Source organism: Mastigoproctus giganteus, chromosome 3, assembly GCF_048544385.1.
Source record: "Mastigoproctus giganteus isolate SK-2022 chromosome 3, ASM4854438v1, whole genome shotgun sequence".
In the NCBI taxonomy this organism is placed as follows: domain Eukaryota; kingdom Metazoa; phylum Arthropoda; class Arachnida; order Uropygi; family Thelyphonidae; genus Mastigoproctus; species Mastigoproctus giganteus.
The window spans coordinates 181,752,100-181,774,934 of record NC_143577.1 but is presented as its reverse complement, the minus strand read 5'-3'; the positions used below and the strand labels follow the sequence as shown (position 1 = coordinate 181,774,934).

General features: G+C 37.6%; 1 protein-coding gene across 1 annotated transcript in view; it reads right to left on the bottom strand.

Moving 5' to 3' along the window:
• Window positions 1–5,186: 5,186 nt before the first annotated feature.
• LOC150088448 (amino acid transporter heavy chain SLC3A1-like) overlaps window positions 5,187–22,835 on the bottom strand; it is a 97,985-nt gene continuing 80,336 nt past the window's right edge. The window contains exon 4 of the mRNA XM_090370780.1: window positions 5,187–6,703. Coding sequence (XP_090226906.1) covers window positions 6,221–6,703 — 483 coding nt within the window. The 3' untranslated portion in view covers window positions 5,187–6,220. The remainder of the gene's footprint in view (window positions 6,704–22,835) is intronic.

The following is a 22,835-nucleotide window of genomic DNA, read 5'->3' as shown; positions in this document are numbered from 1 at the left end:
ATATCCAAGTGGTTTTTAAAATATGCATAGTGTGATATTATAACTTCCTGCAAGTTCTCTCTAGTTGTCAACTGAGGTTTGAATTACATTGTACAATGCCCTGTCAGAAGAAAACAATGTCCAGACACCCTTACGCAATTTGGGAATGAATTTGTGGTGATTACCCATAGGATTAAGCTTTCCTTTTTGTCTTTAAGTCAATAAGGAATAATCCGTTAAATTTTTGCATACACCTTATCTTTTACGTAGTCCTATATAAAGAAATTCATAAGTGTTGATATCCGGGAAACGAGAAGGCCATGGAATGGAACTATCCCTGCCGATTCATCGGTTAGGAAATTTTTTATTCAAGAAATCGCACACAAGCAAGCTTCAGTCTGGTGGTGCCCCATCTTGCTGAGAGAACCCATGAGGCTACATATCTTGCAGCTGAAGTGCAGACAAACCGAGCATATCTTGGTAATTTGCGGACTTCATGGTATTTTCGCCGAAGAAAAATATCCCAATCGTCTGGCTGAAGGACAGTGCGCACTACACGTTTACCTTGGGGCTATCACGCTCCGAACTGAGTGGAGATTTTCAGGTTCCCATAAGCGACAATTGTGTCCTTTAACTTTACATGACAGTTGGAATGTCGTTCCATCACTGAAAGATGCACAAAGATGAGCTTTCCAGAAAGCTCATCTTTGTGTATACTGTTGAGAATATGAACAGCGAATTCCTGTGGTTGTGGTTTGTTGTGAGGCTTAGTTTCCTGGATGATTTTTCTCTTTGTAAGCATTGAGCTTCAACCTCTTAAGAACCACCCTGTGTAATGTCTCGTGGTGTTTGTAGCTGCAGGCTTGTCCGGTGGATAGATTTTGTAGGACTTCGGGTAAACAATTTCTGAATTTCCGAAACTTTGTCTTCTGGATCTTACTGGAACTGCTGTTGACAACGTCTCTTTACAGTAGCTGAAGATTTGGTATCCCACAGCCACAACACGCACATCGCTTTCTCCTGGACTGTTGCCATTTCAAAGCTGTATTGTTGCAATGCTTGCTGGGATCAAGGCTGCCTACCGCATGAGGAAAAACTCTCATTGAGTTGCTTTTAACTGCAGCAAACTATTTTAAAATATCTATTACTATTTGGTTCCAGTGACCATTAATCGACTTGCTTGGTTGTACCGGTGTGCTGAACTGGATTCGTGTCAGGGCGTTTAAAAACTAGACTAGTGAAGTTGAAGATGGGCTAATGAGCAGTAATAGACAAGTCTGGAGATGGTTCTTAGGCAGCACTGATAAAATGGCGTTGCATCTAGAAGAACTTTGATTCCGTACGAAGTTTGTCTGTGTTAAAATTCGGATCTAGCTTGGTAAGATAGCGATATTGTTTTAATAAAAAATTATCGCTCAAACATTTTAAAAGATTTCGTCACAAAATATTCCTGACCAAACACATGGTTAATATCGAATTTTGGTAATTACTGTCGTTTTTTTTTAAGAAATATCCCGATAGCACATGTGTGGTAATTATCCCCACGCGAAATATTGTAATGAAGGTAAATAGAAAGAATTGGTTCTTTGCTTGATGATGGTTTTAACGTGTAGCGTGCAGAAAATCACCAAGTTGACTCATTAGAACGCACAAGTAGCTAATCTCTATCGCACCGTTTAGATAATGAACTGTCAAGAGTCTGACAATTCTAGAAGCATTAATTGTCCCAAAGAAATTATTGAAATCTTAAAGCGAGTTAGAATAAAAATCTGCAGCATTCCTTTAGTTATTAATTTTGATATTTGGATGAATATTCGCTAATAAGATGTTGGAATCATTCGCCACAATTCAATGAATTTAAGGGAGAAATTTCTTGAACGAAAGATAAAAGTAATTATTTGGAAAAATTGCTTTTTTCCCAAATTTTTTTGAAAACAAACCCATTCATGATAACTGCACAGGATTCGCTAGAAAGATGATCGTCAGCATGAGAAGCCAGCAGATCCATTAAGTGTTTTGCAACAGATGCAATTATAAGTGCAGAACAGAAGAAAAAAAATCGACTCTTGGGAGGGTAAACAAGTTTTTTTGGGAACACGTAATTTTGTTTTCTTTTTAACTCTGTCCAAAATAAGATTAAACAACTTTTACTAGATTTTCTCTCCATTCGGAATAAAAAATGCAGTTGCCATAGCAGCAAAAAATGTAGAGTTAAATATTTCTAAAAACCTAATTAAGATACTTCTTCGCTTTCACTTGGCTTCTATTGTAAAAGCTGCCAGAATAAGGAATTAATTCTCTTTAGGAAGGGCATCCTGAAAACCAGCATTATTAAACTAAAGCAAAAACCATGTAATTAAAAAAATTCGGAGAGAAACCTGCGATGGTTACACGATCGGAGAAGATGATGACGTCATAGAACTTTGGTTTCATCTGCGTTGAATGTCCTTGCATAAATAATCTCTTTATTAAAGTTGAAAAAGAAATCTAATTTATCTTTACAGGGCATAACAAATGAGCTAACCCATGCAAAATGTCCACCACACCAAGTTTTCCTATTATTAGTCCTCGCAAAGTACGCAAGGACTTGGTCTGGATTCGACTATGGTCTCAATGGAAGGAACTTTCTGTTTTCCTCACATAGTTGAACTCGTCCATCTTAGAAGAGGATCACAGGGAAAAATACAGAAAGACCATCCGCTTAGCTGTTTTTGTGGGTCCCGATACACCCAATTTTTGATGTCTGATAGCCTTAGATGGTTTGGGGCTCTTCTCTACCTGATGAACAATGGCAGAGTTGAGCCACAAAACTTCATTTATGCGGACAGGCCACAAGATGATCACACCAACTCGAAAGTTCGAAAATCATCCAATATCTTCATTCGCAGTCATTATACTATAGTCAGAACTTGCGCTCAGTTTCTTAGTAACTGCGTGAGTGAGAGCATTGATATACATATTTAAACCACCAACAGTTGGATATTTAAATACGTAATAATCATTTTAGAAATTACTTTTTAATACATTTCTGTAAAGCTGAAAGGTGCTAAGCGCTTCATATTTTTACACACTACTGTATGCTTGAGAATTTCAGATTATATTCTTGGTCATGTTTATGAACGTGTTTGAAAAATAGTTAAATATTGCGTTGCGTTTATATAGAACATAGCCAAATTGTTTCTTCTTTTATGTCGCTTTTTTCAATTGGTCCCATTGGTCCTTTTTAACTTTGTCTTGATACAGTCAAGCTATTTTACTTTTCAGTGGTGTTCTATGTTATTTTGAAACCTTAATTTTGTTTTTTGTAAAAAGAAAAAGGTTCTAATTTGTCAACACTCCTTAATAGCTTTTTTCATTGCTAAAGATTAAACAACAAAACCAAAGTAATAGTTAGAGTGGGCGACTTTTTATTGGTTTTATTTAGGTCAGCTCAGAAGGAATTGTCCTTAATTAAATGACAAACATTTGAGTGTATATCGGAGTGAGGATCGTGCAGAAACAATTTCATTTTTACAACATCCTTCACAGAGTAGTTATATCGGACTCTTGCCACGCTTAAAGCATATTACAGATATTTCTCCAGATGGTCATCTATTTGCCTAATCGCTGGAGAATTCAAATATTTTTCGACACTAATTTTCATACCAATCCATTTAATATATTAAGATGAAAATTTATCTTCATTGATTTAATTGGTTTTATCAGAAGATTCTGTGAGACGTGACCTGTGTAAAAAAGCAGAACATCTATTAATTTCATTATTTGAATGGAATAATATAAATTATATTCCCAAAGAGTATTGGGACTCTAATAAATAAGCAGACTTTATTCAGATTGTTGGTTATGCAAATACTTATTGGATATTACAGTTGGAAATAATATCCTACAAAATTTTCTTCTGGAGAAGCAATCCTTTGATATCATTCCATGGATGTTTGGTTTCTGGATTCCTACTGTGTACCGAAATTTCATCTGTGTCACCAATTGGCTTGTTTGAATCCTGGATGAATTTCAGAACTGTATTTTGCGAAATTTCTTTTGCTTGGTCTGCATTAAAACCTTGGGGCACCCATTTTGCTGAAATTATTTCATGTTCGTTCACAGGAAAGTGTCTTTGCAACTAGTGATGTAACCTAATTAGACGATCTTTCGAAATCGTAAAACATTTTTCTTTAGCCGACACCATCCCAAATTGAGTGGACTAAGGATCATCTTTAGTCACTCCACGGTTCTCAATTTAGCAAACCATTGAAAGGATTTCGATCTAGTAATAACCAATGCGTTTTTGAAAAGTAGTGGTAATCTGATGGGTTGGGCCTATCTTTTGCGATGCCCTCAGTAAAGTCATTTTTTAGAACACGGATGCAAATGTATGGGGTCTTGTTTCTTTTTTAAGGACAATGTCCCCTGCCACGAAGAAAGAAATACTTCTGTAGAAACGCTTCCTGTAATAGCGGGAAGCATTCCACGAAGAATGCATCAACATTTTGTGGTCTATGGTTGGTTATTTTATTAATTTTGAGATTTTGTGACGCTAGGGCAATTTAGGTCCATGGAATACCCTGATCTCTGGGGGTTAACAGTGATTACAGTGTTTTATAACGCTGTGTAGAAGGAGGGAGGAAGTCGAATCCCTCGAGAGCAGAGGAACTTTTATGGATGATATTTTCATACCATGGCTGAGTTGATTGATTTCAGCCGAGGTTGGCATAGTTTTTTCTACCGGAAACTGAGGACTTTTCATCTCTTAAAACAAGACACCAGGCCGATCTAAGAATATGAAAAATTTACAGACCTGATATATTTATCCTGTTGTTTCTTTAATTGTCCCAATACTTTTGGTAACATGTTTATACAATGAAGGATGTTCCCAACCATTTCTTTTTCAATTCCATCTCTGCATTGAAAAAAGGAGAGGCTGGGAGCATTCAGTGTTTCGATGTCCTAACTCTTGGTTTGTACTGTACTTGTAATTATCAGTGGTATTATTAATGGACCTGTCGCATTAAATAAATAAATAAAATTCTAAAACAACTTTCAGCTTTAAATTATAAAATGCTATTCACTGTTTTAAGAAAAGTAAATTCATATAATCAATGAAATGTTATTTATTTATGTAGATGACAATACACTTACAAAATTGAGATTAGGAATTTGTAGTCTTCCATGAACGCTGAAATAGTACTTATCAAATCAGTAAGGGAAGGGAATAACTGTCTCTAGGTCTGGGGGTAGCTTTGTTTAATCATCCAAAGTGGTTAAACAAATGTTTAATAAAGTGGTTGATCCATGACTATTGGTAATTGGACTTTCTGCAGGGCTTCGGAATTTCACTGGCTTTTGAGGTTTTGGATGTCTAACACACGAAATCAAAGATGACGTAGGAGATAGCGTAGAGGACGGAAAATTTTCGTCGAGAGGGTGTCGAGTCCTCGAAAAGGGAATGAGAACAAAATAACGTCTCGTATATTTCACTGTTTGTGTTAGTAGTGGGTAGGTGGGTAATCACAACACACGAGACAATGATAATTTTTATGCAGGAAGTCCATGCTAGCTTCTTACCATATCTGAGGGGTACCATAGTACTCTCAACGTATCTCTCCATGGCAACCATGTGATTATTACAAAGTAAAATGTGTCTTGTAGCGAAGTGCACTTTTTCTGTCTTTTTTTTTTCTTTTATGTTCGAAAAGATGGTAATAAATTTACTCTTAATGCACCTTAGAGTATCCACAAGTTTTTCATTCTTCGATTTCCTGAGCTTTTTCATTCTCGGTGGGTCCATCTTTGTTTTGCATATTTTAAAATCTTCCTCGGTGCACTTTGATCCTGCTTTGTTCTTCTACGATGTTCTCCACTGGGGAAAGCAGAATTATTCTCATCCGCTGTTAATTTAGTTCGCAATACCTTCTAATGACTGCATGACAGTGAGTATTCAAAAAGCGTGGTTCTTTGGCATGTAGGGACGGGCTGTGGTTAATGACAAAAATGTAATAAAATGAGAAGATAAACACAGGTCAAACCCCCCTCATAGTGGACGATAATTCTATTCACACATACGGGATTTGCGTTCCTCAGTTTAAGGGACGGGCCGGAACGATCATCATCGACAGCACTGCGGAATGCTGATCAGCCTCTATATGCAATATTTCTTCAGTTTTTCCCCCCCTTAGACTTTGGCATCATTATTTTCTCTCTTGGAAGCACCTGTCGTTTCATCAGCTCGACATGCAGAGAATCTTCAGCTATTTACAACGCCTATAAACGCTTCTCCTGCGTCTATAGTCAGGTCAGTGACGGTCACAATCCGTGTGCTGTCGCCAGATGTCGAGACTATAACATTTACCTGGTACACGCCATTTAGGTTTTGCAGCTGACTTGTCTCTTCGCCAAGATTTAGACATAAGAGGAAGCGCTGACGGCGGTGATAAAACCTTTCCAAAACGATAATACTGGGGAACTCCTGGTGCACGTGGTAGTTGGGTCTCTTCCTCATTGATCTCCCGAGGTCGTCATCGATTTCTGCGTTCATGGCAATTGGCAAAGATCGATTTCTCAGTGTCACCAATCGACTTATTAAAGAAACAAGGTCAGTCCTGTTATCGACGTTGACAGCAGGGTAATTTGGATGCGGGGGTAGCCAGGGAAAGGAGCTGTCTGTGGTGAAGTTTCCTTGGGAAGCTGCCGTCCATTGCATGGGACAGAGATGGCCACCTCGAAACACCTGAAAAATATAAACATCCTTTTATTAAACATTCGTTATATTCAATGAAATTAGTATATATTCCAAGAAATTAGCTGTTACTAGAGGTGGAAACGTCTGTACCTTTCCACTTCTAGTTTCTTTAATTGTTAATATTTTAGATAGTTATGTTAAAAATTTTAAAATTCAAAGTCGAAATTATATGAGGGCTGTAAGCAATGCTAAGAAAACTATGTCGAAGCGGGATGTGGAAGAGCAGGGATCTCGAGATCCTTCGAATACCATTTTTAAAATAATTTCAATTAAAAGAAATTTTTCAGATGTCTCTTGCACAGTTGGGAGTGCAGAGAATGAAACATTGACTTGGAATGAATGAGTGGACAGGATATTGGATGATCTCTTTCCAAGTGATGAGTCTGAGCCGAATTGCATTCAGCAAAGAATAAATCTGGAAAATGAGACATCCTAATATAAGGGAGAAAACACTTACTTTAACTGAAGTGTTTGAAGCAATTTGCCTCGCGAAGGATTGTAAATCGCTGGGCCTTGATAAAGTAGAAATAAAAGTGGTTAAGAGGTCATTTTCAATACAACCTGAAGTATTTGTCAATGTTTAAGTTTATCGAGGATGGTGTCTTTCTGGAAGGTAGCACAGTTGAAGTTAATAGTTATGTCTTGACAAAATGTTGAATGAAACTGGTGCGTATTCTCCTATTATCCATTCTCCAGTAATTGGAGAAGTATATGAACTGTCATGCATTAACCGATTAATGATTATGTATAATTCCAAGGAATTGTCCTCCAAGTATCAGTTTGGTTTCAAGAAAGGAACATCAACTGAGGATGCAATTTATAAACTAATTCATCAAAGTGTTGGAAGGTGTGATGAGCTATACGTACTAGTTTTTGTTGATTTTAAAGATGCCACGGATATGGTGGGGATCCGTCATGTCGAGAATAAGAATAACAGAATGTTCTAATAACTTATATTCTGTATTTAAGAGCTTTAAGTATTTAAGAGCTACTTTGATGATAGAACAGTAGTTGTTAAGATTCTTGATATGCAGGTGTGACTAGGACAGTGACTTGAGGGGATGTCCTCAAGGGTCGGTGATTTCCCCTTTCGCTTGGAACATTGTCTTTGAATGTTTGATTAGGCAATTTGAAGGTGTGCATTTAATTGCATATACTGTTGATCTGGTAATTTTTGCTCTTGGAAACTCACGATCTCAAATTGAAGAACGAGCTACCATGACTTTAAAAAGTTTGAATATCCGGAGCAAATTAAATAAGTTGCAGATATCTATGCATAAAAACAGTTCAGATGCTTCTGAAAGGAATGCTAAGCACGAATCTTGCTCCAACGATAAAAATGTCTGGTATTCCAGTTCGTTACGTGAGGTCTATTAGGTATTTGGGGTTGTACCTGGAAGAGCCTCTTTTTACAGAAGACGCCAATTTTTTTTAAAGAATAAAGTGAGATTGCTATATGCCAATCTCCGAAGGGTGATTAGAGTCAGTTGGAGCAAGAAAGGACGATCATTGAATTTACTATATCAATGCCTGTTTGTCCCACTAATTACTTGGGTATATAGAATAAATAATTATGTAATTAAAAAGTATTTAAGGCAGGCTCAGAGGTTTCTCTTCTGGGTACAACTCGAGAATGTGTGAGAACATAATCACTAAGATAAAAACCATAGATACAATTCGGCTTAAATGGCTATTTTCTGATACCTGACCATAGCCTTGTCTATAGGTTATATCAATTTAGTCTGAAAGATCATGATACATATATATTTGGGGCACAGGAGACATCTGAGCATATTGTGCTGGACTGCAACAATTATGTTGACTTAAGATCTTGGGTTCTTGGTAAAGAGAGACTCTGGATTCTGGACACTGAACAGTGACGTACTTTAATAATTATGTAAGTGATGTATTTAAGAGAAGAAGTAGACTAGACTAATGTTAGAAGATCGCCTCCTGATGCAGGGACGGAAACTTGCTTAATTGAGATCGAAGGATAAATTTTAGTCTGTTTGATTTCTCTTAGGTGTGGCTAAGGGGTATTCTTTTTCGAGTTAGTTTGTTGATTTCTTTATTTTCTAAATATTGAATTTTAAATTTTCTCAGTTGCCAATTATATAAATATCTAACCATGGTCTAGGGAATGGTTGAATAAGCATCTTAAATGAAATGGGGGAATACTGATTGTAGTACCACCCCACAAGACGCTAAGCTCATGCCACGGCATAATCTGGGAATGGGACCTTCTCGAATTGTCTAAGGAGGAACTAAAAACTCGAGTGACACTGAAAAACAAATATTTGTATGGAGAGAGAGAGAGAGATGGGGAATAGTGCCTCCGTAGCCGACTGGTCAGGAGCGGGAGTGCAGTAATACACGCTCTTTGAGTAGACCGAGATTCAAGCCCCTGACTGCTAAATACGGTCGCTCTGCCAACCCGCACTGGACCAGCGTGGCAGATTATGGTCCATTTCCCTCAGCATGAATTGTTGAGGAGGCTTCCATCCTTCAGTGGGTTGATAATGGCTGCAGTTTTTTTTACCTTCTATAAATCTCCTCTTCACCCTTAAATTCACTGAAGTCTTCGATCAGATCTGGTTATTTTTGACTGCCCAGTACGTCCATACGGACCAAATTAAGATGTTTTATGTGCCAGAAATATGATCACTAGAAAATGACCTATCGTGGTGCTTCTTCATGCGCTAGGTGTTGTGCAAAACACCAGGAAATCAGTCTGTTCAGTCCAGAAGCCTATATGCATTAACTGCCGAGGATAAACGCCCCGAATTCTCTCGAACATACTAGTGGTGGAAGGAGATAAAAGAAACACTGACACTTCAAGCCATAATTAAATATATCATACCAGGAATTGAGAAAAGGAATAAAGCCAATAAGTAACAGCAAGGCTGTATATGCTCCAAAGTTACAGGGAAGTGTTTCATTGAGATAGAAATGAAAATGACTATTTCACCAAAGGAACTATTTTACTCCCATTGCCCACTATGTGCTCAGTTGTTAAAATCACGCAAATAAGACTGAGTTAGCTGCTGTCTAATATCAGCACTTCATAATGTGTCACCACTGCCAATTTTCAGTGATACAGAAAAACCTCAGAAAGCTCAAGTGCTAAAGATAATACAAGATACAATGGAAGTCGAATTGAAGGTGGTATCTGAAAACTCATTTCGGAACTCTTTGCGGAGGAAGAAATGGAAACAAGATAGTGGCCGTAGTTTCCCAAAAGAGAAAATATTCAAGACTGAGAAAAGCAAGCCCTGAATATTTCGGAAGCCTGAACAACGGATCTCCCAAGAAAAGAAAACTGGTTCATGCTTTTGCCTCTTTCAAAAGCATGAACCACTTTCTTTTTCTTGCAGAAGATATATCTGAAGGGAAATTATGACCCCAACTTACATAACCTTAGAATCATCTGAACTGATATACAGGACCTATTTATGGGGGAGTTGTATCCTTGTGGGCAACCAGGTCCAATTTAAACATAGTAATTTAGTATCAACTTAGAGGCAGTAGCGATTCGCCTTGCAGTAGCGTTTTATTAACAGTATACTCCATATATTTCCCACTTCGGTCTGACATCTCCCAGACAGACTTTGATTATGTTGTTATGCAGGTGCTTTCACTCCTGTTACTTCTTAGGGATATTAATGGATACAAAACCATGTGGGGTAGGGCTGATGTTAGTGCAAGGGGGGGACACATCATAGAACATATACTCAGGGACAACGACCTCACCCTCCCTTATAAATGTGATAACTAACACCTTTTTCCACATGCCAGTCCTTGCATTTTCTGCCATTGATCTTTGCCTGCTCTCCTCTACTCTCTTCCCTTCACTTTTTGCGAGGTGAAAGAGAAGCAATATAAGAGAAGTTATCTGACTTCCTTGTGATAAGTAGCCCATTTAGTGGGAAACCGTTAGGTTGATTGGGACTAAAGTTGCAACGTCTGGCAGAGTTTGGCATCACAATAGTCAGTCAGGAGCCTATTAATGACTCAGTAACGTTCATTGCAGAAAATATTGTGTGTAGTCGTAATTGCAATTATAAGAACTTCAACTCAATTTCCACCATGCACGTGTTAATTTCACCTTGGGAAACGCAGGCTGTCCGTCAGAGTCAAAAGAAATTGTGGATCTGCTTTGCATCATTTATCACGGAATTCACCAGCACTAAAGTGGTCTTGGACAAAATCCGGAAAACGAAGGGAAAATACAAATCACACCCTTCATCTATCCTGGAATGTAATGGATTCGATACTGCAGATTCAGATGAAAAGTCACTTATGGGGAAATATTTTCCAGCATCTTTGCAACATCATATTCTCCAGAGTTCCTGGTCTTGAAACAGAAAAACTGCTGCCTAACATCAAAGGTATTCGTCGATATAACGGGTCCGCTATATGAGAATTAAAAACAGCTGTAACCCTTATTACGGCTAGTGTTGTTGGACCAGATTACGTCCATATTTCCTTGAAATGATTTACCAAACTTTTCACCAAAATCTATGGAATCACCTGCTTTTTCTAGATAAAAGAATCTTTCTTGAAGACAGCAGTTTCTGGACGCCTGGTGAAAGACAATCGTTTCTGCCTTCGCTAAGAAAGAAACGATCGCAGTTTCTAACTATCCTCTTATCAATCTGACTAACTGCTTGTGCAAAATCATGGAGGAAATTATCTTGGAGCAAATGATCAATGTTCATCTTATTTGTTATTTAGAAGTAAATTATCTCCTCTGTAGCATCCAGTGTGCTTCCGAAAAAGTAGGACCACTTACTTTGGAAACATCTATCTGAGATGCTTTCCTACAACCAAAGATTCTAGTCCGTGGGTTTCGATATGGAAAAAGCGTCTGCAACGACTTGGTATTTTAAAAGACTTATAGCCTCTGTCTTAGAGGTCACCTCCCTGTTTTTATTAAGATCTTTTTATCTTGTCGGTCCCTTGAAGTTTGTGTAGGATTCATTTTCCCCCTATCGACCAGTTTGCTAATAGGAGGAAGTACCTGAAGGATCAGTCTTAAGTGTTCCCTTTTCGCTATTAAAGTGAATTCCATTAGAGAAAAACATGGTTTTACCGTAAACAGTGCCTTTTGTGTTGACGCTTTTAGCATATTTTCCCCGTCCTACAACATGCTACTGATCGCCTCAACTCCATGGCAATGACAAATACTCCAGGTTCTTGTCTGAAGCGTAATTTTTATCCTGAAACTTAATCGAGGCTTCGAAAAAATTCTGTCTTAGTAGCACCTAAGACCAGATTTTTGGGACTCGTATTTCATAGAAAGTTGGGTTTTATACAAAATATCCGTCAACTACGCACAAAGTGCACGAATGGCGCGAATTTATTCCGTGCAATTAATTCTTGATGGTCGAACGATGTACTTTATTACACCTCTATCATGCATTTGTGCGTCTTGTGGTCTAAACTAGATTATTTGTCCCAGGTATATGCATCTGCTAGACTCAACGTATTCCGATGGCTCATCATCGGGCGATTTGCATTGCTAGTAAAACATTGAACATATCCTGTGCACAGCCCTATGCTGAAGCAAATGAACCATCGTTATTGCTTCGATCCCTGCCAGACCCCCTCCCCCCTAATATGTACATCCGTTTTTTTGAGCCACGCTGGGAAAATCTTTATAATATTCGCCAAGCTATCAATCGGCCTTTCAGCATTCGTATTCAAAAGTTATTCAGAGATTTACATATCACTGTAAACAAGCTTTCTCTGTCACCAAGGCAACTCCCTCCAGCCTGCGAAATCTCCCTTAACAACGGTGGAAACGCCGACGTTCCATCTGTCGGTCTTGCAATTCTATTCGGCACATCGAGCCAAATATGATTTCTTGCCAGGCTAGTTTACACACACGGTCCAAGGCCAGAACTGTCCGTTGAAACCGCTACTGTCCTTCCAGACACTACAGTATTAGGGACGATTCCCTGAATGCAGCATATAGAGTGCAGAGTTGCATGCTATAGGACTATCCATGTATGTTTCCCACACAAACATACCACGATCAATAATGTATTTATATATCTCGATTCTCTAAGTTCATTGTAGGCCTTGTCATCAATGAGGTATAATCGTCATCCAGCCCTGTTCCGGATACAATAGAGGCTGCATTAACTTCCGGAATCTGATCATGATATTTATTTCTGCCGGATTCCCAGCTACGTTGGGATCGGGGAATATGATCCGTATCCAAATCAGCAGTGACCCTGAATAACTCTTTCTCGCTAGTCCCCTAAAGGGGAAGTAATTTGAAAGAAATTGATTTCCCAATGGCAAGATTCGTGGGGTGGCAAGGCTTAAAAAATTACTCCACATTAAGACTCTTAACTGAAAACTAGCAGTGTGTAGTCTGCGCAGTAATGGTAAAGAGAAAGTTATTCTAGCCCGACTTCGCACAGGACACAGTCATCTTACACATCCTTTAGGAATGGTTACATTTTATCGATGAATGCGTTTTATCTTTTAGCGCCTTTAATCATCTGGCTGAGCCTTGTATACTCAGTCAGCTTTTTTTTTCTGACTATGACATGTATGAAATTTTAACTTTTTTAGAAATTATGAACTTGTACAAATATATTGGAATACTTTTTAGTAACTCTCGCAATGTTTTGGTACATTTTAACACGATAGCCTATTTTATCTTTGGACTTGGCGCATTAAGATAAAGATACCTACTTGAAAAAACAATTCGATTTAAAAAACACTGTTTTCCTTTATTAAAATTTACAACAGTCGTGACCAAGGAATAATTCTTTGCTACCTTACTTGAATGGTTTATTTTGTCATCATTTTATAGGCGATTGACTTTCAGCTAATAATATTTTGCCTGATTTAAGATCTATCAACATAAGTACAATATGAAAAAACCGAAGAAATATTGCACGAAATTGTAAGTACGTTTGTGAAACTCTGTCGGCAACCTCAAACTTTTTTAACGCGATCTTAACTGGACCAATCGTTGAAATAGATTTTAAATCTACTTCTACATTGTATCAGCAGAGCGGTTGTTAACATTACAGTTGCTTTATTAATAGAAAAATCTAAAAATAAAAATCTGTTTTAATAAATCCCTTGTCAGTTAAGAAATCAAACTTTCAAGCAAGGATAGAAAGCCCCGTACCCTCATGGATAACACATTTGGTAGAATCGCCTTCTTCCCTACACCTGGTGGAAAAGACCTGATTTCGAGTCCCGTAGATGATGTGAGGAATTTTTATGGACCTTTTTCACAACGTGGCTGAGTTGGCCGGTTTCAAGCGGAGGTAACATGGTTTTTTCTCTAGGAAACTCAGATTTTTCGTCCAGCAAATATAAAATCGGCTACAGAAGACAATTTACAGAGAGTATATATACGGAGCAACATGAACTTATTTGCTGACGCTCCTAAAACTCTACTACAAGAAAAAGAAGAAATCTCCCACCTCGGAAAGTTGGGTTTCTCGTCAGCAGAACATGAAAACCGACTATAGGACACATGCACGCTTTGGACAAATATACACGGATAGATGAGGTAATTCTCGGTTGATCCTAATAACAGTCTAACATTGTGTACTCTAAACTTTGACTACAGACTATTTTATATCTAATATAAAGCTTCTTAGAGTTAGATGTATGTATGTATGTATGCTGCTTGGCTGTAGAAAATTCTCGAATATTAATATTTTATTTATAATTAATATTTTATGGACGATATACAGTACTATTGGTTGAGCTATCTTTTAATAAACATCATAGTCATCATTGGCGTTATATTGAATAAATTATAACAGGACACCGTGCGTGTAATGTCATCTTTTCTTACAAATGAACTTCATTTTTTAAGCCCTTCATTCAGATGATGATGATGATATCTTCCTCCGAAAGCTAACATCATCTGAAGGAAGGATTACCCTTCTTAACTTTGTTTGTTAAATCACATAATTATCGCAGGAAGGAGAAAGTTAGGAGGAAAGAAAAGGATAATAAGTAAGGTGACAGGAGTTTTAAAAAAAATGAACACATCACAAAGTTAATGAATCAAAAACGCCCTATTCACAAAGACATATATCATTGATATTATAACATTATTAATGTTCTGTTAATGATATCTTTTGCTTGAACCTGCTGCTAGCTGATGTACATAGTGAAACTCACTTGATTACAAATCACACTCCTTTACCAAACCTGAAATGAAGCTTCCCCGTATACGTCAGAGTAGTGCAGTGAAGCCGATACACCGGCTTAACATAAAAATTTAACATCACTTGCATTTCAAGTGCTGCAGTTATCAGCAATGTCCTTTGAAACTTTAAAATTTCGGATTTCCCTTTCTATGCATAAAGAAAGTTGAAGTAGACTCAGAAATTATGCGTGGAATATTTAAAAAAATGGTGCCTACTCGCATATATATATATATATATATATATATTTTTTTTTTTTACTGATTTTTTTCCCCCAGTGGATGTATTGGCATGCTTGTGTATAAATGCTCTTTTTAATAAGAGCATTACTGCTGCTTCAGTTAGTTGTTAATTTTTATTAAATAACTCTGAATTATTTAGGTTTCTTGTAAATAAAGAAATTTTGAATTTTTTCTTAATTTTAATTTTTCCTAATTTTCGAGGAACTCAAATTTATCAAGAGGAATTTTTAGGTTCTTCAGCCTGTCGTCTTCACTATGTCCGTCCGCATGTAACAGAAGGATTCCCAGTGGATGGAATTTCATTAAATTTTATATTTGGTTCATAAAGAAAGATTTGTCAAAGCCATCCAAATTTCATTAAATTCGGAAAAATAAAAATCCGGCAATTATTTCTTCTTTCCATACAACTTGTATGGAAAATCCTTGGAAAAATTTCGGGTCCAGTTACAATTTCACAGTCCTCATTCCATCCTTTTTAAAAAAAAATTGGCATAATGAAAATAGAAATGTTTCCAGTTCTTTTTCGCTCGTCGCTGTATCTGGTCTGAGGTCTCATTCAAATTTATTTCTTCTACGATGCATCATTGCATATTTAGGATCACTAGGCGCAATGTTTATCGGGATATAAATGTTTTTTGCAACGATAATGTTCATGTTTAAAATAGCATACCGAAGGTCCTTATCTCAACCAATCGAAAACTGTTGGCATGTGATGGGGTAAGCAAACAAATTCACCATTATCTTGCTGCTTACTTAGGTTCGCAATTTAACAGCCAATCGCCTAAGGTTGGACGAGTTCCCTCCATAATATATCACCTAAATTACAGTCGAATGAGACGGGCCTACTTTAAATGTGTACTGGAGAATGGCAAAAAAACTACTGCCAACTGTTTGTGTTCTTGTTTAGAGTTCAGATGTGTGCCAAAAAGGCAGTAATTTGTCCGATGTTGGAAGATAACAAAAAAAACTACTATCAGAGGGAGCTGTACACGTAGGTGTACTAGAAAGAAACAAGAAAAAAAAACAAGCGAGCAGTGCTTTTAGATAGCTCATTTCTTCCATTAGAAAGACGTAAGGGGGTGCGAAACCGGTCACGTGATTACTTTTCAACTAATTAAAAAAAAAAAAAAGAGTTGATACCCTGAAATCCGGTTTTAGAAAAATGAAATTTTATACAAAATGCGCTTCACCAATAAAAAAAAAAGGTGGTGAGCCATTGGATTATGAGGAGCTGAGCTCAGCTCGGGCGCCTTCTAAATGGTGCCGTAAAAACATAACAATTTAATGTGCACACACGCGATTATGCAGCACGCGCGACGAAAGATTTATGGATGATTGCTAATGGAAGAGTTGGGTGTCTGAAGTCGTTTTTATTGTCACCATGCTGTGGGTAAGTAGCATTTATCATTATACGGATGGCAGGAAATGATTCAGAGGGTCCTTTATCTGCGCGTGGACGTCACGGAGCCGATGATATACGCGGTTCAATCTCCTATAGGAATCGCAAATTGCGACAATATTTTTTTTCCTCTCTAATGTTGTCACTTTGAAGAAGCCTTTAAATAAATGATCGCACGAAGTGGGTGAGATGTCACCGCGTTCTAATGAACAAAGTGGGTGGAGGGATGGCCATATTGACGCACGCCAATGGGATCTCGCTATGGACTATTTATTGCCATCAGGTGCGTGAATATGTCGATGATGTAATGTGTTCTCTTCACCCATGAGGGACTTCATTGATGCCAGAATGCACGGGTCAAGTGTTTGGACAGAGTTTAAGTCAACAGTGGGCTTCGAGGAGATTATTACGTTGGTTTCTCTTGATGGATGACTCATTGCCTTCGTTGCTATCTGCGTTTCACGGAAGCCTAACTATCGTTTTGCAGAAATCGATGGTCCTCTCTGGATTTCAGTAACTCCACACTTCTCAGTGTAATATGAGGAACTTACTAAATCCTTCTGAACTTTCTAGGAAGAATTGTTACTTCCATTATAATCTTTATATCCGAAAGTAGTTTGTCACACTTGAATTGCATTTTATCCTTAGAAAGAGAAAACGTTACCATGGTAATCGAACCAGAGCAGATAGGATGAAGTACATGTAATTTCTAAAGGTAATTTCGGTTGTTACTATTTTAGCAAAGAAATTTTCTTTTTTCATGATTATTTACAGAAAATTAAGTGAATTACAACACTATATACCATAGTCGCATGTGAAAACTTCTCCGACACTTGAAGTTTGAAATTTTAGGTGCAGGGTCGGGCAAAAACAACTACACATTTTAAAAATGAAATGACCATTTTGCAAATTAGAAAGATTGTTCTTATAACAGTTTAATAATATACATCCAGGCATTTATGTCACATACCTCAGTGTTCGAAGATAATGTAGCTTTATCTGCGCGTGAATGTCATGGAGCCATTGCGAGCATCATCCTCTATTCATATTCTCGCATTATCCATTATTTTGTGTATCTTCTCTGATGTCAGTCTCTCAATTTAATGAAAGATTTGTTTAAATTGCTCAAGAGGATAGTTTGCATAGATTTTGGAGTTCAAGAAGCTCCATAAAATGAAATCGTAACCGGAAAAGTCTGGTTATTGTGGTGGAAATTTTATGTTATCTGAACAAGACTTATTTGGGAACATTTCATTTTGAAATGTCCATGGAAACTGTTAGTCTCTGTGGTAACACCGTCCGGTTGAAACTAGACATTTCATAAGTTGAACTCCTTTTTGGCGTAGATCCTCTTACAAATTCATGCAGCATGTTAATATAAATCTCCGACCTGGAGGTTTTATATCTATTACAGACGCTAGTGTCCTAAATTCTTAGGTCCAATTTGTTTTGGTCTTTGGTACTTGGAATATTACCATTTCTTCCGATGTTGAAATGGGCCTAGATTCACGTTGAGTATTCACAATAGTCATCTGAGTTTAAAAAAATTGACAGTAAACTATATTCGGCCATTCTTACTGAATCCATTAGTGCGATCTGCTCCAGGACGCAAACAGCAGCGCCTCCACTTCACCTGCTGTGAAATGAAGTCAATTTAAAAATAGGTAATTGTTTTTGTCCAATCCTGTATGAAGAATACAGCGAAAGTAAAACAATCTCTGTATTCCCAAAGCAAAAATAAATTGTCATGCATTTAAATTGCTCGTGTAAAACTAATGGTTCTCTTCTTTTTATTCGTAATGGTGCTGATATTTATTTCTTAGTTGTAAACCCATAAAGGCATTTCTTCACTTACTAACTTTAAATCCTACACAGTAATGTCTCCTAAGTGGTTTCAAGTTTTCTACGTTCGTTTATCTACGTGGTGCATTGCTTCTGTATGCAGATAACAGCGCGGTAATTGACTTTCAGCTTAGCACCGGATGGTAAAATGCGACCATACCGTTCACCCAATCACCAGTATTGATTTCCAAACCATTCTTTGGTTTGCAATTGCGTTTGTTGAATATTTGTGTGCACGAGTAGAAATTTCTGCTTCCTTTTAAAGCGATGTACTGAACAATATCATTACCGTATGTAAAAATGATTGCAGGACTGGCGCATGCAGATGCTGTACCATGGAGGAAAATGCCTTTCAGAATATTAACGTAGATTTTTCCTCCCTTTCACATTTTATAAAAGTGGCAACTGTTCTTTAGCAAATTCTGATCAATTACTGCACTGCTTGTATTTTTAACTATGAAAATTAAACTTATAGGCGTATTAAAAGATAAATGAATTAACTGGAATCTACGCAATGGTCAGAGAACGTGAGAGAGATAAGGATGTCATTTTATAATACACTGGCTGGTCACTTTATTAGGACCATGGAGATTTTGGGCTATATGCATCAATCTGCGTAAAAATATCTAAATATAAAAGGTCGTGCATTGTGTGAAGAGTGCAGGAGAGCACATAAAGCTCTATGACCCGACTAATGCCTAAAACAACTTCGAGAACTAGACGCAGTTCTCGACGTCTAGTGCTGATTACCACACATAATCGCCACCAGACTAAGAAACGGTTAATGTCTTAAATCACATGACATCAGCATAAGAATCGATCGTGAGAAGAATACTATAAAGAAAGCACCTCAGCACAGAACACCTTTACTAGAACTCTAGTTCTCGGACCTCCACCGGAAAAATGTGGCTGCTTTGATGCTAGGAGCCCAAAGGATAGATCCTGATTTATTCTTTTCAGGATTGATGGACCAGTGCGCATATGGAAGAAATCACAAGAGACTCTGGACTATCTTGTTGTGCCCTGAAAAGAATAAATCAGGATCTATCCTTAGGTTCACCCAAGAACTAACATATAAATCCATACGTACGTACTATGTCCATAGATTGCGTGTGCTGTCTGGTCGATTTGCCTGTTTTGTTATACGAAAAACCAGTTTTCGAAGGGGATGGAACCTCCTTTATTCAAGTCTGAGACCTACTAGCCCAGTCAATGAGTGAAAAAAGTCTATGAAAGTTGCTCGCTTCATTGATGGGATTCGAGTTCGGGCCCTTACCATCCAGCGTGGGGAGGATGATGGTGATTTACAATCATTGTGCTAGCCGCGCAGACTGTACTGAGAGCACAGGTTGGACGAAGATGTGTGATGGTGTTAGGGCATGTTTTTGTATATTCGTCTGGTGCAGATCCCAGTAGAGAGCAGTGTGAACGTCAGAGGATATCTGAGCAACGTTGCAGATAAGATGCACCCTACAATACTGCTGTTGTTGTTGTTGTTTGGTTTTTAGGAGCATTAGCAACTAAGGCCATATTGCTCCGGGATATGCGGTGGTCATTCCCTGACCTTTCCACATCCTCCGTATTTGGTGGTGACGGGCTCGAACCCCGGTCTAATCAAGAAGTGTGTGCTACGCACTGCTGCTCCTTCCCACCTGGCTACAGAGGCGCCTCTACAATACTGCATGACTTCTCCTATGACCAGAGGCACTTCAAAATGGCAGTGCAGCGATCTTCGGCGGCAACTGTGTGAAAGTTTGGTTTCAGGAATACGGAACACGTCAAGCATCTACCTAGCATCTTAGTCCCGCTGAGCACCTTGGTGACTTCGTATGGAGCCAAAAAAGTGTTGAAAAGTGGCATCAATGGTCCAGTGTTATTCATGCTACTTTTTTACACTTTTTTTTATTCAATATCGTGTCGTTTCGTATTGGTTATTCGGGCCAATACCGGCCCACGCGATATTAGTTCATGGTCCATATAAATTAGCCAGACACTTTTTTTTCTAGAGGAATTTATAAAAGAGACCCTCGATGAGAAAAGGATGGGTTAAAATAGAAAAAAAGGGAGCGTCATATTTGATGATGTACGAATGAAATAGGCCTAAGAGCATTGATTAAAAAGCTGGAAAGAGGACGTATGCAGTATAACATGAAGATTAATTTGGGAAAAACCAAAGTTCCAAGGACGGGAAAATCATAGAAGAAACAGAGATTAAAATTGAACATAAATTAGTCGGAGCTGTGATTTAGATGTATTCTTGGGATCCTTGTCAATGTGGACAGTAAAAGCTATAACAAGAAATGCTTATAACAGAAAGAAGAGGGAATTGGCTGGATTTAGAAAGATGGAGCTAAGTCAAAGGTTAAAAGGACTAAGTATGGAGCGTCTTTATATATGGTGTGGTACGGAAACTTGTAGAAAAAGACAAGAAAATCTAAAAGATTAGAAGTCTTGGAAATGTACTTTGGAAGAAAATGGAAAGGATCAGCAGGAAAGACAAAATAAAGAAACATTAAGGAGCTAGAGAAATTAAGGGAAGTCATCTGTTGAAAGAGAAACTGGAGAGGATTTATTTCAAGAAGGAATGGCCTGATGAAAGATGAGACCGAAGGAATTAAACAGAGGGAGAGATGGATTACACTAACTGGACGAGAAGGGAACTGTGCAATCTTAAGAGCAAAGCATGATAGAACACGGTAGAGAAAGGTGGCTAATGCTCAGTGTATCACCCTCGCTGGTACACCTTCATATGCGCAGAAATTAAGTGTTCTCCGTTTGCGAATATGAAGTAATTTTCATTAAAATACAGCAGGAATTAAGTAAATACAAAAATGAATGCGATGTATGTGTGATGTGAAACAATCATTTATTTCTGCTTTATGGTGTATCCGCGACTTTTGTTTGATCTCATTTTTGTTGCAGAAACTGAAGAAAGATATGCTAGGATGTTGTCAAGCATTTTTGGTTCTGTCAAGGACGAGGCATCCTTAAAGAACCATATTTTAGAAAGGTGGAACATTATCTCATTTACACCAAAGTTAACTACTCTCTCAAGGATGTATTCGGAAATAATATTATTATCCAACGTTTTGATATTAAGTGATCTCTGCGGAGACCTTTAATTTCTGAGTTCTTTAAGATATGGAGTTTACGAAACCAGCTCTTAGAATTTGTTACGAAAATTTAAACATGTAATTAGAAAAGAGGTTTTCAATATTGATCTCGACCGCTTTAACAACTCAGCCAGAAATTTTTTTCCCAACTAGTCTTAATTGAAAATGAAGGAAACCTCTATCAGACACTTAATGAGGCTGTGGATATTTTTCCCTAAACAGATTTTGCAATAGTTTGTTATTCCTGAGGTAATATAATAAACTCTCAATATTCATTTTTAGAATTTTTAAATTCACAATTGAAAGTTATTTTGTGCACATTCAGTGCATTAAACTAGAAGTATCTTCTTATATTTTAAATATATCGCATTAGAAATTCAATTCTTTCTGAGTTAAATGAACAATATATTTTGTATTGGAAATTTATGATATTAACCACTTCTTCTGGCATTATAACCTAGGGGGTGGGTCTTGGCCTTTTCGTCGATGTTCCACCAATAAGCACTCCCAAAAGTCAAACTTCTTATTCTTGGCCTATAAGTTACTTTCTGTGTCATCCATCCATCTTTTCCGTGGTCTTCCTTTCGCCCTCCTCTTCCTCTTTGTAGGTTTCCATTTTATTATAACTTTGGCAGATTCATGACAATTACTCAACTCACTTGAGTATGTCTTTAAAATTGAATTCAATGAGCATTTTAATCGGTCTTTTAAAGATTCGCATAACAAAATGCTTAGATAACTGAAATCATTTAGGTTTTACAAGACTCGAGTTGGAATTCTGCCAATGACGCGAAGACTTTGTTTATTGTTTTTCAAAACGTAAGTGAGTTAGCCAGTCTCAGGCGTGGATAGAGTGGTTTTTCTTCCTGGAAACTCTGGTTTTTCGTACAGCAAACAGAAAACCGATCACAGAACACACGCAATTTTTTTACAGGCAGTATATACGGAGTAATATGGCCTTAGTACCTAATACTCCTAAAAATTGAAGTGCTCAGAGTATCTGCTATATCGAGAAACACCACATTCAACTGTACCTTCTTGTGTTAGTACCTATGTATTCTTGAACGTTGTGTGAAGAGATTTGCAATCCTGGACCTGATGAAACAGTGGTAAAAGATTTAATATGTTAACTATTATATGTTAAAATGTTACCTTTTTAAAGTATTTGCAAACAATCTGTAAAAGTGGTAAGGAAATCAATGTTTTTATGTTTGAAATACTGCTTTCAGTCCGATAACCAATCATTTCGGCAGAATGCCTGGACTTCTGTGATCTACTTCTTTATTTACAAAAAGAAGTCGAAGAGGTATTTTTTGAGCAAGATATGTGCCG